This window comes from Thermobia domestica, chromosome 2, assembly GCF_964235325.1.
Source record: "Thermobia domestica chromosome 2, izTheDome1.hap1.1, whole genome shotgun sequence".
Lineage (NCBI taxonomy): Eukaryota > Metazoa > Arthropoda > Insecta > Zygentoma > Lepismatidae > Thermobia > Thermobia domestica.
In genome coordinates, this window is record NC_137455.1 from 19,509,122 (window position 1) to 19,526,619 (window position 17,498).

The following is a 17,498-nucleotide window of genomic DNA, read 5'->3' on the forward strand; positions in this document are numbered from 1 at the left end:
ATAAGATCAGAGGAAAAGATATTATAGATGAGGTTCGTATCTGCGGATCTCTACAAGTCAAATTTCTCTTGGTGTAACCTCAGGAACTTGAAGCTACAGTTCTATGCTTTTATGTAATTGTCATTATTGCTAATGTGTGTTGTAATTGTGTTTTACTCGTATCTAAACATGAAAACACCCCTCCACCTTCTTCTAGGTCAATAACTCTTCTTCCTTCCACAAATCAGCCCAAGCTTGTCTATTGTGCGGTCATTTTATTTAATTTAAGGAAATTTCCCAACTTCGACTTACAGAGGTTAAACTTATTAAACTTCAAGTTACAAAGATTATATAGTCACTTTCAATGAGAAACGAGGAACCTCGGTATCTCGAGTAGCCACTTTGATAACTCAAAAAACTCGGTAAGTCGAATTTTTATCTATTTCCCTTAGTTTCGAATTATCGAGGCCCCAATGTATTTGGCAACGAAAAAGGAGGAATAGTTGATGAACGTAGGAAGTTAAGAAAAAACGGGGACTCCACAACACATTCTTATTCCTCGAGTATTTTAGACGACTTGAGAATCTTTAATATGGACAGAATGCATTACCTTCACGGTAAACATTAACTGAGTGTAGGTGTGAAACTTTCATGAAAGAGATGTTCGAGTAAACCAAGAAATACGGTCTTGCAATTAAAAAAGTCTGGTTACCCATCTTTCTTTAGAAGACACTATTCTTAAAATCGTAGGATGACATTCAGTTTTTAGCTTGAAAGGGTCTTTTAACACCGAAGGAAAATTCTTCTAAAGAGGTGGATTATAAAAATTCTGTTTAACTTGGCACAGCAGACACCGGATTTACTGAGAGCATTTCATTTTCCTAAGTGATAGAGTGTTAATGAGGCTTTACTATTTTTGTCTATACCCTAACTAATAAACTCCCACAATACAATCCTTACTGTTGATAATAACAGTTCCCTATAGTCTACTTGCAGCATGCAACTACTGCTAACACTATGACTAATTTTGGCATCCACTTCATACGCAATTCATTTTAAATAACTATGGAAAGACAGGCATACAGCCAGCTAACAAGCAGAGAAAGACAATAGGACAGATAGTTAAGGTAATATCAAGACTACGTAATAGTAGTGCCTTTTTCTTTTTCTCAATAGCAATTAATAATCGAAAGCACGTGATCGAAAGCATAAAATCAAATCATAACTAACTGGCATTTTTCTGCTACCAGTTTGCAGTTTTCTGTGGGGTGCATAAGCGAAATACTAATTACTGCAGCAATTATTGGCAATTTTCTAATTGCACAGAGCGTCATTAATTACGTGAGATTCTAAAATATTCTTCAAGTGGAAACCAAGATTGTCAAACACCGGCATCACCTTAAAGTTTTGGTTGCTCGATTTTTTTGTTTAAAAACAACTGTCTTCCCTTCGTGTAACTCCGTGGACATAACTTCTACAAAAAGAAATTCAGTTGGCATATTGAAAGCAGGACTTTTATCAATGGATTTTTAGAGCTTTCTCGTAGCTAAGCGGCTAGCGTATGCGCCTTTGGCGTGGGGAACCCGCGTTCGACTCCCGGCGGGAGCTCATGTGGTTCGGATTCCACGTTAAGCTGTAGCTCACTGTCTCATATAGCCTCACTGCTGAAAGGGACACTAAACTGAAAATCAAAATCAATGAATTTTTGACTTGTGCGATGGACAAAGGTCACGAATATTTGGTAACATTATTATGACTGACAGCTAACAAGTGTGCTGTAAATAGCATTGGTAGAAATTCTGCTGATACAAGACCAAACTTACGGAGAGGTATTTTAGTTTCATTTTCCAAAACGAAGGAACATTTTAATATGTTCTGATTTCCCCTACACGAATCTATTAATGTCCCTTGTTTTGTAAACGTAAAGGGAGTTTTATGTGAACTGAACATTACGTGAATTATTGAAGATTAACAAATATTTAAAATACAACAAAATAAACTAATTTTTAGAAATCAAGGAACATTTATGTGTCCATGCAGAAGAAATCAACATAATCTGAACATTAAAATATATCTTTCTCTCAACGAAATATAAGAAGATAAGTTTATCCAAATAAATCAATAGAGTAACACTGATGGCGCCGGTATTTGACAATCTTAAAAGTGCATAATAAATACTCTTGAAAAACGGACAAACACAATACACAGAGAAACATAAATTAATCAATTCTAGTATACAAAGAAATAAAATTCTTAATATTAATGACCATTATTAATGTGCAAAATTTATCAACAATTTCATAATTTACAACTCTTACCTTAATGTTAAATTAGACAATCTTTTAATTGTACAGTCGACTGAAAAAGTGAGTATTAACCCTGTGTATTACGTTGCAGATAAGTTTAGGAAAAGAATGCAAAGATATCAGTTTTAAAAAAAATCAAATTGATTTAATTCCTTACAAAATCATTCACAAACGTTATAAAGTTATTACCAAAATATAACAGAGTGAATGCACTTTTGGAGACGACTGTACTGTTTAGCAGGAAAATGGTCACACTACGATATAATTAGTAAAGTTAAAATACTTCAATCTGTGGTTACAATTTATTAGCAACAACTACGAACTTATCATGAGCAATATTAATGGGAAATTTAGAAGAGAAAAAAAAAATATCCCGAGCTATATCTAACCTCTCGCGTCTTGATTGAGGACCTGGAGTTGATTCTCTTGAGCTTGGCCTATAGCTAAAAATCAAAGTAAGAAACAAACAAGAACGAAATAGAATAAAGAAGGAACAAACATGATACAATAAACCACTTCATACAAAAGAAAAGAACAGAAAAACAGAACCAGAAATAATGAAACCGCATAAGCAGTCCACGTATTTTGAAAGCATAGGAACATATACAAAGAACATAAAAAGACATTCTGAGTGATAAAACGGTTTTTTGAAACATGCAGAAAGCATAACAAAAGCAGTAACGCGTGGCACATACGACTGTACAAGTCATTACATTCCAGTACAGTCTTTTCACTTGTAATTTGGAAGATAAATCTAAAGTTCAAACATCTGTACTCACATATGCTGGAATAACATACAAAAATTTGATCCCGGACTGGCGAAGACTCGAAACTCCGACTTCCAGTCTGCCAAGTTAATGATCTTCTAATTACTATCAACATAAGCAGTTTTTTTTTTTTTTTTTTTTTTTTTTTTTTTTTTTTTTTTTTTTTTTTAAATCTGTTCATGTCGAGCTGTCAGCTCAATGCAATACAACAGAAGACAAGTTCGAGTTCCTCGCCAATCGTTACCAAATTTTACTACTTATTTTAACATTTTCCCGTATCTACTCGTACTATGCAAATAAAATAATTTAAATACTTGCTCTGAGACATAAATTAGACAAACAAAATATGTTTAATTCCCCAACTATTAGAGAGAAAAAAAAAAAAAAAAAAGATCTTGGTCGAGGGGCCCCATCACGGCGAAATTAAAATACAACTAATTTTACAGTAATTAGTTGATACCTTCAAATAGATAAAAGATAATCGATAATTGGAACAAGAGCTCGCTAGACTTATTTTATTTTATTTTATTTTTTAAACACGTGATACCGTTATCACGACTCAATTATCTGCTTTCGATTTCCAACCATTTAGAAAACCAGCATTTATTTTCGCGTTTACAAATGGCTACAAACAGAAAGCTATTAAGTGACTTGTGATAACGTTACCTCATGAAAAATAATATTGTCTAGCGCGCTCTAGTTTCACACTTAAATTATCTTTTATCTATTTGAAGATATCAAATAATTACTGTAAAATTAACGATATTTTAAAACAATTTTGTCTTCCAGTTTGATTTAGTTTCAAAAGACGAGGTGAGGTGTATCTGCAGCAGACATTTAAATAATAACCAACACATAAAAATTAATTTTTTTGAGCAAATGAACAGTACTGGAAAGAGTGCATTAGGTTGTGTGCCATATGATACGCTAGTGAATAACGAATACTGTATACTTTTTTATTTTTCCTTACAAGTGTTTCTTAATTAATAAATGTTCAAACTGAAAGCAGCGATCCTCCTGCAACGTGAACAGCGTACTTACGAAACTTGATATGCTATTGTTTATTTGTATATCAATGAAATACCAGATAAAACCAGATATAAGTCATACGGTATCTTATTGAAAACAGTAACAGCGGGCGATTATTCGGAAAATAAGCCCATAAAACTATCATTCTGGCACTTAACACAGTAGGACTGAGTATGGGAAACTCCACCAATTTCCGGAATCAAGAGTGGAATTCGAACCCGGAACTTCGGATTGTGGGGAGAGAAAGCTACTCTTCATCTACGTCCGATCAAAAAGAAAATTATATTATGGAACTTTGATGTGGATATAGAAAATTAATTACTTTTCACGAAACAGTAAGAGCATTACCACACCTTACTGACAAATCACACTATTAACACGTAATGCTTTCGTCAACGCTTCATCAAGTAAGAGGGGTCAAATGCAAAAGAAAGAAAAAAGAGGAAAAGATAAAGGGACGAAAAGAAAGAAGAGAAAAAAGAAAGCAAAAGAGGGAGAAACAAGGAATAAGAGAAAGAAAAAGAAAGGTAGCTGTGAAGCATTCAAATGGTCATCATATAATATTGAAATTCAGTCGCGTAACAGTATTACCAGATCGAAGGAAGAAAGCCTTTTACGTCACTTGGCAACAGTGTATAAAGTGCCTACTTTCTAATATGAAATGAAATGAAATATTTGAGTTTTACGTCCCACGGTTATGCCGGTTAGGCTAAAGGAGACGGTGATGATGAGTAATGAATGAAATGGTGGAATGAAGAAAGTGGGAGGAAACGGGAGAACCCCGAGAAAACCCACGCACACGGTGTTTGTCCACCACAAAGTTCACTTGGCGGGGGCTGGGATCGAACCCGGGACCCCTAGCACCAGAGGTGAATGCTTACTTTCTAATATGGTGCCCACCTGATGTTTTTGATCTACTACTCAAGTATCAACTGTTAACAAATCGGCAGATATTCTTAACTTTAATAGCAAAGGAACTGGAAATTGTCTGTGATTCTTCAGCCGTAATATTTACGACTACATAATGTTTTATTTAGTCAAGAAATTATACAGGTTCATCATCCTACTTTAAGCTACTGAAAATCTTAAGATATTTATGTATATATAAAGTCTTATCGAACCCAATATGGAATAATGCTATGAATACTTTATAGGCGAGTCGAATTTTTATTCATCAAAGTTTAGTCGGAGTATGAGCAGCGAGGCTATATGTCATAGTCACGATGCAGAAGGATCAACTGATATTAAATTATCTACAGTAAAACCTGTTAACCTTGGCAACGTTTCTGACTTCTTCACATATTTATGGAGCCACAAACTTAAGAAGATAAAAGTAAATTAAACATCAAAATAATCTACCCGAATAAAGACAAGTTAATCCTTATAATTTCTAATATTATGCAGCAGTCATCATTGAGAATAAGAAAGATAATATTGACCATTGTCAGATGCTTGAGTGAGAAAGATTGTTCTTCAATTTTCAACATTGACGTAAGTCTTCGTTATACGGAATCAGATCCGGGATTATCTAACACATAGGGGTAATTTCTGGAAATTCTAGGAAAATTTACCTCTAGAAGTGTCCATAACTTGTGAAAAAACATTTCAGCGCATAGAAGTAAATATTGCAAGAAAAACTAAATTATTATATTAATGCGTATATTAAAGTCTCAAGTTGTAACACATTAATTCTTTATTCGCGAAAAATCAAATCAAAAGAACGAAAACCACAGAGGAAACATTTAAAAAAAGAAAAAAAAAACTCAAATTACTACCAGAAATGTGCATATCAAAGCAATTGAATTTTTGTTGTACTAAGAGAAAAATAGACTAATTTTATGATTAAAAATAAATTAATTAATCAATAATACCCGTATTTAGCAGAGTACCCGTTCTTCGCACGGGGAAAATGTGTTTCATTTTGGACATAAAGGGGTGAATTTGGATTTAAACGGCATCGGAAGTGTCACTGCTCATCTCAGCGACCCGGAAAAATATGGATTCGGTACTAATATTTCATTTTCGATCACTTTTATGTGTCTCCCCCTCCTCCTCCCCTAAGTTGCACCGTCAAAGTGAAATTATAAAAACCATCAACCATTCCAAGGCCCGAATCTTATCTATGTGGTAAATATGATTGAGATCGGTCGGGTGGTGCAAGAGTTAAGTCACATATTATATTATATATATATATATATATATATATATATATATATATATATATATATATATATATATATATATATATACAGAAAGCGCATTTTTCTTACTACCGACATTAACTGCTGCATAATCCAAGAAATTAATAAAAAAAAAAAAAAAAAAACTTCATTCTATTGAACTGTACTGTATTTTTAACTTAGCTCGTCTTTCAAATGATCCATGAACTGACTAACTGCATTTAGATCAACTAGAGGCTAACGTCGACCCAGATAACAGATTTCACTGCATATAACGAGATTACAATACGAGATTTGTTTTGTCTTTTAAAACAAAATTGATAAGAACATAAAAGTGATATACTACACACCTTGACCTACGAGATGGAGTCTCGTGCTCAGGTGAGGATTCCCTTGATCTACCATCGTGATCGTGATCCTTACTGAAGAATGAAGAACATAAACCTCAGCCACATAGACCATGCATAACAGTAATAACAACAACTACATGCAAACAACATTTACAAAACAAAAACAAACAAAAAAAAGTGCATAAACTAAACTGCATTTCTATCAATCTACAAACGATTCTATCCATCTACATATAGCAGACAAGAAAGTTTACAAATAAGCACGTAAAATAAACAACTTAAATACAAAAACAAAGAAAAAAAGACACCACATACGCATAAACTTAGAAGTGAATACTATGGAAGAGTGTAGAGCGTAGGGTAAAACAGAAACAAGAAAGAAGAAATGAATATGTACAAAGATTTTTCCTAATATATAGACTGTTACATCGTAGCTAAAACTGTAAGCTCACTATCGTACATGATGTGTCTACTACAAACTGTGGCAATTATACAGGATGTTGCGAAAGAAATGTGAATATTTTGGGAAGAATTCTCACATCAATATAAGTAAAAAAGGGTTCATATGGACCTGTGCTCTAAAGTGGATAGTTAAGGAGTTATAGGGTGCCGAAAACGTGAAATAAGTGAGCTTTAAAAGTTCATAGCTCTACTAGTATAGGACCTATCGTAGTCGAGTCAAGACATCACTGAAGGGGGGCGCGGTGGCTCAGTGGTAGAGCGTTCACCTCTGGTGCTTGGGGTCCCGGGTTCGATCCCAGCCCCCGACAAGTGGACTTTGTGGTGGACAAACACCGTGCTCGTGAGTTTTCTCGGGGTTCTCCCGTTTCCTCCCACTTTCTTCATTCCACCATTTCACTCATCTCTCATTATCACCGTCTCCTTTAGCCTAACCGGCATAACCGTGGGACGTAAAACTTAAAGATTTCATTTTCAAGACATCACAGGAACTGGTATGTGAACTATCCAAATATCCATGTTTAAGAATGCTCCAGTACTAGCACACCGATTTTTGAGAGAGGTAGGCGGAGGGTGATCAAATATTCCCAACAGCCTTTAAAAATGATTGTGCAAGTACCGAAGGTTCTGAAAGATGGGTATTTGGATAGTTCACATACTAGTTCCTCAGTAATGTCTTGGCCCAACTATGATCGGTCATATAGTAGTGAGACTATGGACCTTCAAAGTCATTTTTTTCACGTTTTCAGTACCTTATAACTACAAAACTATGCACTTCCGACCACAAGTGCATTTGAACATTTTTTTTTTCTTATTATTTTGATGTGAGGGATTTATTTCCAAAATATTTTGAAATTTTTGCAACACCCTGTATATTTTACCTCTATCCTTAGTGGTTCGAAAACTGTTTTATATTGCTATAATATAAAGTTCTTTTTCTAACAGGAAGTGTTCGGAATATTTTGAACGCTTAAAACTACACGTTCCTTGTAACGTTCTTTTCTCTCTCCTTTCAAAATTTTAATGCAAGTTAAAGAATGACAAATTTTTGTACAGCACAATTTTTCAGGGATATTATTCAACGAATGTTTGAGATATTCTCACTGTTCAGTAGTACTACATTAATATATATAATCATAATTACAGTGTATATACATATAAGGCTAACAAGAAACTTCCTTAGAATCAAGGTTGTAAATATCGCCGTAATATACTTTGTACGATAAGTTATTACTAAATTTTTCAATGCTTTAAGAAACAAAGTGAATATATTATGTTCATAAAGTATATTTGAACTAGCTAAACTTGTTTTTATCGACAACGTACATTTAATTTTATTTATAATTCGTAGTTTCTAACCTAATTACGTAATGAAAATTACTATAGATTTATAGAAAAAAAATGTGTATCCTAATTTTTTTATACACTTTTGATACGAATTTTTGATACATTTAGTAAGGATATCAATCTGTGTATAAAAAAATTCTAAAAAAATACTGCGTTTCATTTAGTATTAGTTTGAATTATTAAGTAATGTTTGTAAAAGTATATCGTATTATTTCTGTATACTTCATGACCAAAATTTTACGCCTCTACCGGCTTCTACCATGCAAATACATACAAAATAATTTATCTATCTTTAAAATTGTGAACGCACTAAATACACACTATCACATATAATGAAAGAAGCTTCTTCTGAATTTACACGACTTAAAAGATTATGCCTTCGGGGAAAAAAAGTAAATACAAGTGTTGCTGCACAGTACATGATCACTGTTACGCACCACAGAACAAATAATAAAAACAAACAACACCATTATGTTATACATACCTTAGTAGTGGGCCTGACATATACCTTTGTTTTATTTACTTCCAGTTTCAAGATTTACATTATACTTGCGACATGCAAGTAATATACACACACAGATGTTGCTTCAGCAGAATGCTATAATACAATTTTACGTCCAATTTTTATAGTTAATGAGGTAAAAAAAATAGTCCAATATGTTTAATAACATTTTAACGTATCCAATTTCCCTTATTTTTTTAGTATTGGCAGTATGATTTTAACAATTGAAATATATATATCAATATATGTGAAGGATACAGACATAAGGAAAGTTACTGTTACAATTTAGGCACTATCAAAAAAGCTCACTATTCTGGAGATTTTATGCAATTTATTTTATAGAAATACTGACATTTGTTGTTTTGTTTTCATGGTTTCTAATTCAAGTATATAATGGAACAAAAGATAATTCCTAGCTCTCTTTTTAAGTATTGATTGATGTACACTCGTTACAAAAAATGAATATTCACCTAAGTGAAATTTTTTTGTCAATAACTTTTGAAATGTAAGTAGTTATGTTTGAAATAAAGTTAACAAGAAACTGATTCTCAAATAGGTCGACTTACTTGGATTTTTTTATTATTATTATTATTATTATTATTATTATTATTAAATAAATAGGTGTTAGCTACTGCTGACGAATGGAGGAAACCTAATATGAACTTTTCATCCGAAAACGAGACGATTTATTCACTGTCTAGTGAATTATGGTTTTGAAATGTTGCAAATTATAGATTCTGTGCCTATTAGTACATACTGTATACGAAAGAATTTTAATAATTATATAAGAATTCTAGTTAGCAAGATTAATAATAATCTTTATTCTGATTACGGAATATAGAGCTGCTTGATGTCGATCCAATTAATCAACAAAGGATTACTATCTTTGCTAATCTGAGAAAAATATTAGAATAATTACGAGCTGATAAAGAAAATTCTGAAAACGAGTGATCTCTTTTTTTATTATCTGAAAGAGAAAATGTATTACGCTACCAAAAATATATTGGACAATAAAAAACACTGGAAGGATTTAAAAAAAAAAAAAAAACGAAAAATTTCGCCACAAGTCTTCTATTTCACCATTGTTTACGAACCTGAAATACAGAAAATAATAAAAGAATACATAAAACCATTACACTGCTAGTACTCACACAGGTGTTGATGCCTTGGGTCTTGATGGTTTGCGATCCCTCGTGGTTGCAGCTGGTTGCTTCTGTTGGCGAGATTTGCAGACGCGATCAACATCCGGCTGCCTCTTGGAGGTGTTCTCCATGAATTCTTGGTGGTCTTTGATAAGAACTTCCAGCGCAGGAAGGTCGTCTGGCAATGGTTCGCTCTCCAGTGTGATCAATGTATTTTCAAGTCCCAACAGCCAGGCTAACAGCTCTTCAAGCAGTTCATCCAGATCTCGTAGAGAGCGAAGATGTTCTTGCAGTCGTACTTCTCTCTGTAAAATAATATTAAATAGTAAATAAATAAGAAAGGAAAGTCCACTATAATGTAAGTCACTTGAAGAGCAATGTAATCACTAAACTCAAAAGTTCTGTGGTTATGCTTAAAGTTTATACTTAAAATTTTTCATTGGGGTGCATTACGAGAGGTTTTCTATTTTAAACATAATTAACTTTTTCCTATACTTCAGATAGATGAGTTATACAACATTAATTAAATTCATAATTCTAGGCGGGAAAAAAAGAACACTTCAATGTGTGATTGATTTAATGTTTTTGATTAGTTGTTATGTGATGTTTGAAAATTGTTTTGTGTGTTGAGACATTTTTTTCAGATGACAGAGTCCTTAAGCAAATACTTGCGTTTTTTATTGAAGTTATTGTCTCACAACAGTCATTTAAGGCGCAATTTCAGCACAAGTACTTAATATCGTGGGAACTCTCAGAGAAATTTGTTATTTGATGAAACTGTTACTTTTTTTAAACTTTAACTGGAGTTTGAAGATAAAAATGTGATTTTAATTTTTCAAGTTGCATCAAGACAGCTAACGATATAATATTTGGTAACATGCCATGCTACTTTGGAAATATTTTGAGGTTTTATACCATCATTTTTGCAGAGGTTGTTACCCAAAGTGCCCGTTGTTAGACGTAGAACTACGCCATTGAAAGAATGATCCAGAAAATCGGGTTCATGTACAAGATGGAATTTGGTTTAAACGATGAAATCTGTCAACGCAAGATTTACATAATGAGGAAGTTCATTATGTTAGTTAAATTGTTTTCAGCACATAAAACGATTTTGCAGACAAAATTACATAATAATTTTTAACTTTTTATAATAGACTAGCAGCGTTCACCCCGCTTCGCTGCGGTCACCCCGGAACGCAATAAACTTTGTTACTTAGATAATTTTTACTTTTTCGCTTTCAAGTGATATGATAAAAACCATAGAAGATTGCAGTAAATCTTAACATTATATCGCCTGTCATTTATGTTAACCCGCCCCGCTTCGCTGCGGTCATCCCGGTGCTGGCATATTGTAAAAGTGTCTGTAAAAATAAGCAAATCAATTAAAAAATTTTAAACAGAAGATTCAAGCTATTTTCCGCTGTATATCGCCTGTCATTTATGTTAACCCGCCGAGTGACACGGTCATGCGGGTTGCATATAAATACGTTTATTTTTACCTATGATGAACTAATAACAAAGGATTTGTACGTTATGGACACTTGAATGGTCAATTATCTCAAGACACTGGTAATTAAAAATTAAAGTGATATGATAAAAACCATCTAGGGTCCAAATCCTAATAACCCCCCAAAAATGAAAGAAATTGGTTCAGCCGTATTAGCGTGATGAGCGGACAAAATTTTGTACGTTCTCTTTTATATATATAGATTTCTAACCTGAAATGATGTGAAGAAATCTTTTCCTTGTTTTGTTTTTCTTTGACAATGTTAAATTGGAAGTCAAAGTAGAACAGAAATAAAAAGTTTATAACTGGCCGGTTACAGTTCTTACCTAATTCCCCTACATCCATATTTAAGTTTAAACACGGATATAGAAGAACAAGAGGAGTGAGTACATTTTGAGTTTATTAAGACGTTTATATTCTGAATAAATTATCGAAATTGTTTTTATACTTTAGCGAAAATAACACATTGTTATTAGAAAGAAAATGATCTTACGTTGCATCTAAAGACTTAAGAATCATAACAACATACTGTTCCACGCTATACTTGAAAATTTACAAATTAACACAATAGCCTCTACTATCACTGTCGGTGATAATACGTTTAACTTTTTGATATTTTATAATTATCTCAAGTACAGAAGCGAATAACTACTTCTAGATGTAAAAATACATTTCCAGTTTACAGCTATTTTCAACGTAATCCAGCCAAAACATCATCAACCAAAACAATTTTCATAATGTTAAGAAAATAGAACACATGAATTTACTAACAGAATAAAACATTTAATATGCAAAATTTTACTTGAAAAAATTCGTTACACGCACCTGTTTCGCCCATGATGCAACTTCTTCCCATCTTGATTGAATGATCGTGATCCAATGTTTGATAACAGTTGCTCCATCCGGATGCGCCTTCTGTAAGATTCTCTGAGCGAGTGCTATTGTCGAGTCTTTCTCTCGTTCTTTCTCAGCCATTTCACGCAAAAACCTATGAAAAACAAACAAAAAATATTCAGATACAATAAAATAATAAGCTTCATCTGGTATTCAGAAATAGATTTAAGTACTGGTGAGGGATAATCGTTTCTCTGAAATGTACTTTATAATCAAATAATAAATAAATACATATTTTCTAAGGATCCCCACTTTTCAGTGTGAGTACACGTTATTCCTGCAACACGTGCTATTGTTTATAAGCATCAGTACAGCAGACGATACACACAGAACCAGGAAGACACGAAGACAGCACGATGGGAACCGAAGAGGAACGAGCCACTCAAAAAATGGCCTATAAATACAGACCCGGAGAGGACAGAAATATCAATTGACCACTGATCACTTAACCTACACTTGCTCCTAAAGTCGCCCTGGACGAAGGAGTACCACCTTGTCTAAATCTCTGGAGACTGCCATGAGCTAAGGAGGTTACCACAAAATATCGTATCCTAAAAGTCGCTGGAAGACGCCCTGGAGGCTGCTATAAGCTAAAAGGTTTCCGTATAAAACATTTCCTTCCTTCACCTCACTGGTCATAAGGAAGATTTGAAGAAGATAAAAAGACTATTTTGTAATATTTTCATAAAATAAATTAGATGAAGGCTAGAATCCCGGTACTTCTCGCAAAAAATATATAGCAAATTATTTTTAACAGATATTAAATTATTACTTTTAATATTGAGCTACCATAAATAAAAGAAGGTCCTTCCGCCGTAATTACAAACTGAAATCATTTTACATCTGATTTCCAAAGCTATTATACGTCAATATTTAAAAAAGAAATTAAATAAATAAATATAAATTTAGATTTAAGGTATACTTACTTCTCATGTTCGGCCAACTGATTTCTAGTTTCTTGCTCATCTTCCGGCATTGGACCAGCAAAGCGAAGCTTCATTTCGGCATCAGACAACCATTCCAGTAACATATGAACTGCTTTGTGAAGTTGTTCCGCCTAAACAATAATAATAATAATAATATTCAACAATATTATTAGTACAATTATTAATGTTTTCAGTTTTTCTTTCAGTTTTTAAATTCAAAGTGCAATTATATTTGTAACGATGGTTAAAAATTTTTCTTTGTGCTTACATAAATTAGTACGTTACACGACGATGGGTTACATACGAAATTTAGGCAGTAATTGCGCATATTTTAGTTGAAAATCTTACATTTTTTTAAAGGTTCTTTCCTGTTCTCGAATAAACTGAATGCAAATGCTTCTAATTAAAACAACAATTTCTGCAGCGACTAGAAGAGAACTGAAACATCTATAAAGTAGTCAAGAATAACAAACTTTTCTGACCACAGTACATACACTTATTTATTAAAACTAAAATACAGTGCTACAGTTTCGACAACTTAACGTTATTTTCATCAGACATTAACTGCTCTGATGCAGCAGTTCGCATTTGATGAAGATAACGTTAGCAGTTAGTGTCTGACGAAGATAACGTTAGCAGTTAAGTGTCTGATGAAGATAACGTTAAGTTGTCGAAACCGTAACACTGTATTTTAGTTTTAATAAATATGTGTACATACTCTGGTTAGAAAAGTTCTAGTTATTCTTGTAGTAAGTTCTAGAGTCGTGATGGATAGAGCTAAAAGTAATCAAATTTAGCTTTACAGCTATGGGAAAAGTACACATGAATTATAAATTGAATTTGACTATGGTATTAACTTGAAAATACACTGCATGTAATATCAAAAATTACATAAAATGTTTTCAGTAACCAGAAGTTACTAAAATTTCCATTCATCCTACAAGTGCAATGATGGTACTTAAACAGTCTATCAAACATAACACTACATATTTAATACAATAAAACTTTAAAACGTAACATCATTATACTGTACTTCACTGTTTCCCAACCTTTTTCAACTTGCGGCACACTACGGTGTTACTTGGATTCTCGCGGCACACTTATAGATATTATTATTTATAAATATAAAACACAGTGATATTTTTCTGTGATTATTGACCACCTTCTATCACTGTTTTTTCTTTTCCCGTGGTAAATCATGCTTATTTTTCATTCTAATTTAAGAATAGAAAAACAATTGCAATGAAATATTAGACTAAGGTTTTTAAAAATACGCTTTCTTTTTAAAAACTGTATCCAACCTTTTACTAAGAAGGAAAGTCACTAAATAACGAACGAACAAACAAATCTCTTACTTTTAAAACATAAATGTAGGTAACTGTCGAAAGGATTTAATGATATTTTAAATTTTCAAGTTACGAAATAGTCTGCAATAATAAAGAAGCAATAATAGTCATAACAATGATAACCATTTTTTTTTTAACATTAGAAATATACAGAATAGTAACCTGGTATGACGCTTAAAAATGTAGATTCATAGTAGAAGTTCATAGTAATGTGAAATACAAATATACATTTCTTCCCTACGTTTTGTAATTTGATTGCTATAAAATTAATAATTTTGTTTCAATTCTTCGCGACACACCAGCGGCTCATTCACGGTACACCGGTTGGGAAACGCTGCTGTACTTTGTACAAGATTTGCTTCCAACATTTTATTGTCGATCACTTTATTTTAAGCGTGATTTAACCTTACCTCTTTAAGGGCTTCTTCAAGACGTTTCGTCTTACGGTCAGTAAGACGTCCGACTTTGTCCCAGAGTGAGGTTAATTCTTGTAGCTGGGATCGAATAGTAGCTGCGTCACCAGGAGTTGCTTTCTCTTGCAGTTCTCGTCCTGTCTTCTTCACAGATTCCATCTGAGCTGCCCTGCTCTGGAGATCTTCCTCGAATGTCTATTGGAATTGAGATGAAAAAGAATAAAGAAAACAATATAACAAAATGCATGATAATAGCTGTATAAAACTTAAATTAAAAAATGTGTTGTTTGACAGTCGTTCGTCCGATTCAAGGCAAATCTGCATCTAATTATGACGAATTAGGAAATATTAAAAACTAATACTGTAGGAGTTTAGGAAAAAGTGGAAGACAAATATGAAAGAAAAATTAAAAATAATAGTTGTTTTCTTTAAATATTACGAAGCAGGAGAACTGTTGCTATATGCAGTCTTAAAAGAGACACGATGATTAGACATATTATCGACTGGAAAAACGAATTAAGGAATAAGTTACATAAGATCACAGCTTCGTTATACGCACTGACGACACGAATATAACATTAATAATCTTACCACACTATATCTTCTGTCTGTGACTTCATCAATAATTCAACTGAATATCTTCTCCTGTCTCAAAATCTTAAAAAAGTTATCCTATCTTCGTGATCAAGGTCGACGACACGCAGTTGAAATATTGAACAAAAATACACTTACTCACATACAGAAGATATTCTGAGATAAGATTGTTTTATTAAAATAAAATTTTTAGTTCAATGCCCCACTGTTATACTTTAGGTTTAACACCTTGCGTTCCAGTGACATCCACGTGAATGTCCTAAAATACTTCGTTGTATAATACCAGTGACATCCATGTGAATGTCCTAAAATACTTCGTTGTATAATACCAGTGACATCCATGTGAATGTCCTAAAATACTTCGTTGTATAATACCAGTGACATCCATGTGAATGTCATAAAATACTCCATTGCAAAATACCAGTGACATCCACATGAATGTCCTAAAATACTCAGTTGCAAAATACCAGTGACATCTATGGGGATTAAGCGTATACTTTATTAAGGATCGTATTAATCCTGGAGATTATGAAATTTTTTTGTGGATCCAAGGCACGAGTTAGTTCTATTATTTCTCCTTAGGTGACAGCACCTTAACTGACAGAAAAGAAAAAGAAATGTTTTGTCTCAGTAGATGGCAGGCCGAAAGGAGCATTCAATTATGACACACACGTGTTTGTTTTGACGATAAACAATTAGCAACTTCGAGATCGTATTTCGAGATCGGAAAAAAGAAAAAAAAAAAAGAACTTTATCTTTGATCTCCGGTCAGTTTTGCCAATCTGAAGCAGTATAAAATCCTTTCAGAGCATCAACATTTCCATTTTTCAGTCCAAATGTTCTACAATAAATAAATAAATATATATATAACGGTTTAGAGTCTTTTAACAGTAAATGAAAACCTGATATTAGAGCATGCACATAGCAAAGCGACACCTGGAACGCAAAGGTTAAAGACGAATGATGAATGCAAATGATGGAAGAATAGTTGGAATGAAAACAGACGGATGAGGTAAGAAAATAACGAATAAAACCCATGGACATGAGATGATGTCGATCTCAAGCTCACATGGATTGGGGTCAACCAGGAATTTTTAGTACCCGAGATGAGTCTTTCACTGATGGGATAGAACTCAAGGAACAAAGATATTACGAAAAGAACATATAAAAGATATTAAATACAACTGACATTTAATAGAACATGAAGGTATTAGAAAATAAAGATAAATTTCATTCACTCATAATGTAGAAGATGGAAAGTAAATGCGAAGTAAAATAAATTTTAAAACGTGAAACTTATTATTTTTAACCGGCAGAAAATACAACTAAAATAAATTCTAAAATATGAAGCCTGTTGTTATTTTATCTGCAAGGAAAAGTAAATTAAAACAAATTCTAAAAAATGTAAATTCTATTATTTTAACAGAAAGGAAATACTAATTGAAATAAATTCTAAATACGGAAAGCCTATGTACTGTTTTGATTTTCCTCTAGAAAGCCTACCAACATCTAAATGGATAAACTGGTGACCAAAATGAAGAATATATAAATAGCACGTACCTTATGCTGCTCCACAAGAGCAATCACTGTATCTAGATCTCCATGCACAGGACCTTCTTCTGCTAGTCCTTTCTCTACCTTCTGCAGCCATTCCAGTAACGCCTGGACAGCATCTTTGAATTGGCCAGAGAACAGAAGAGCTTCCTCCAACTTCCTCTGTCTGGAATAGTTAAAAACATTCAAAATTAAAATTCTGA

General features: G+C 33.0%; 1 protein-coding gene across 38 annotated transcripts in view; it reads right to left on the reverse strand.

Moving 5' to 3' along the window:
* The window catches only part of shot (dystonin-like protein short stop), a 620,212-nt gene that overhangs the window by 58,731 nt on the left and 543,983 nt on the right, over positions 1–17,498 (reverse strand). For 31 of the 38 annotated variants that reach the window (XM_081739920.1, XM_081739887.1, XM_081739913.1 and 28 more), the window contains 7 exons: positions 17,302–17,461; positions 15,145–15,342; positions 13,389–13,519; positions 12,394–12,556; positions 10,071–10,366; positions 6,612–6,683; positions 2,675–2,728 (listed from right to left, as the gene is read on the reverse strand). In XM_081739920.1, coding sequence (XP_081596046.1) covers positions 2,675–2,728; positions 6,612–6,683; positions 10,071–10,366; positions 12,394–12,556; positions 13,389–13,519; positions 15,145–15,342; positions 17,302–17,461 — 1,074 coding nt within the window. The remainder of the gene's footprint in view (positions 1–2,674; positions 2,729–6,611; positions 6,684–10,070; positions 10,367–12,393; positions 12,557–13,388; positions 13,520–15,144; positions 15,343–17,301; positions 17,462–17,498) is intronic. The other 7 variants (XM_081739979.1, XM_081739748.1, XM_081739694.1 and 4 more) reach the window with 3 other exon arrangements.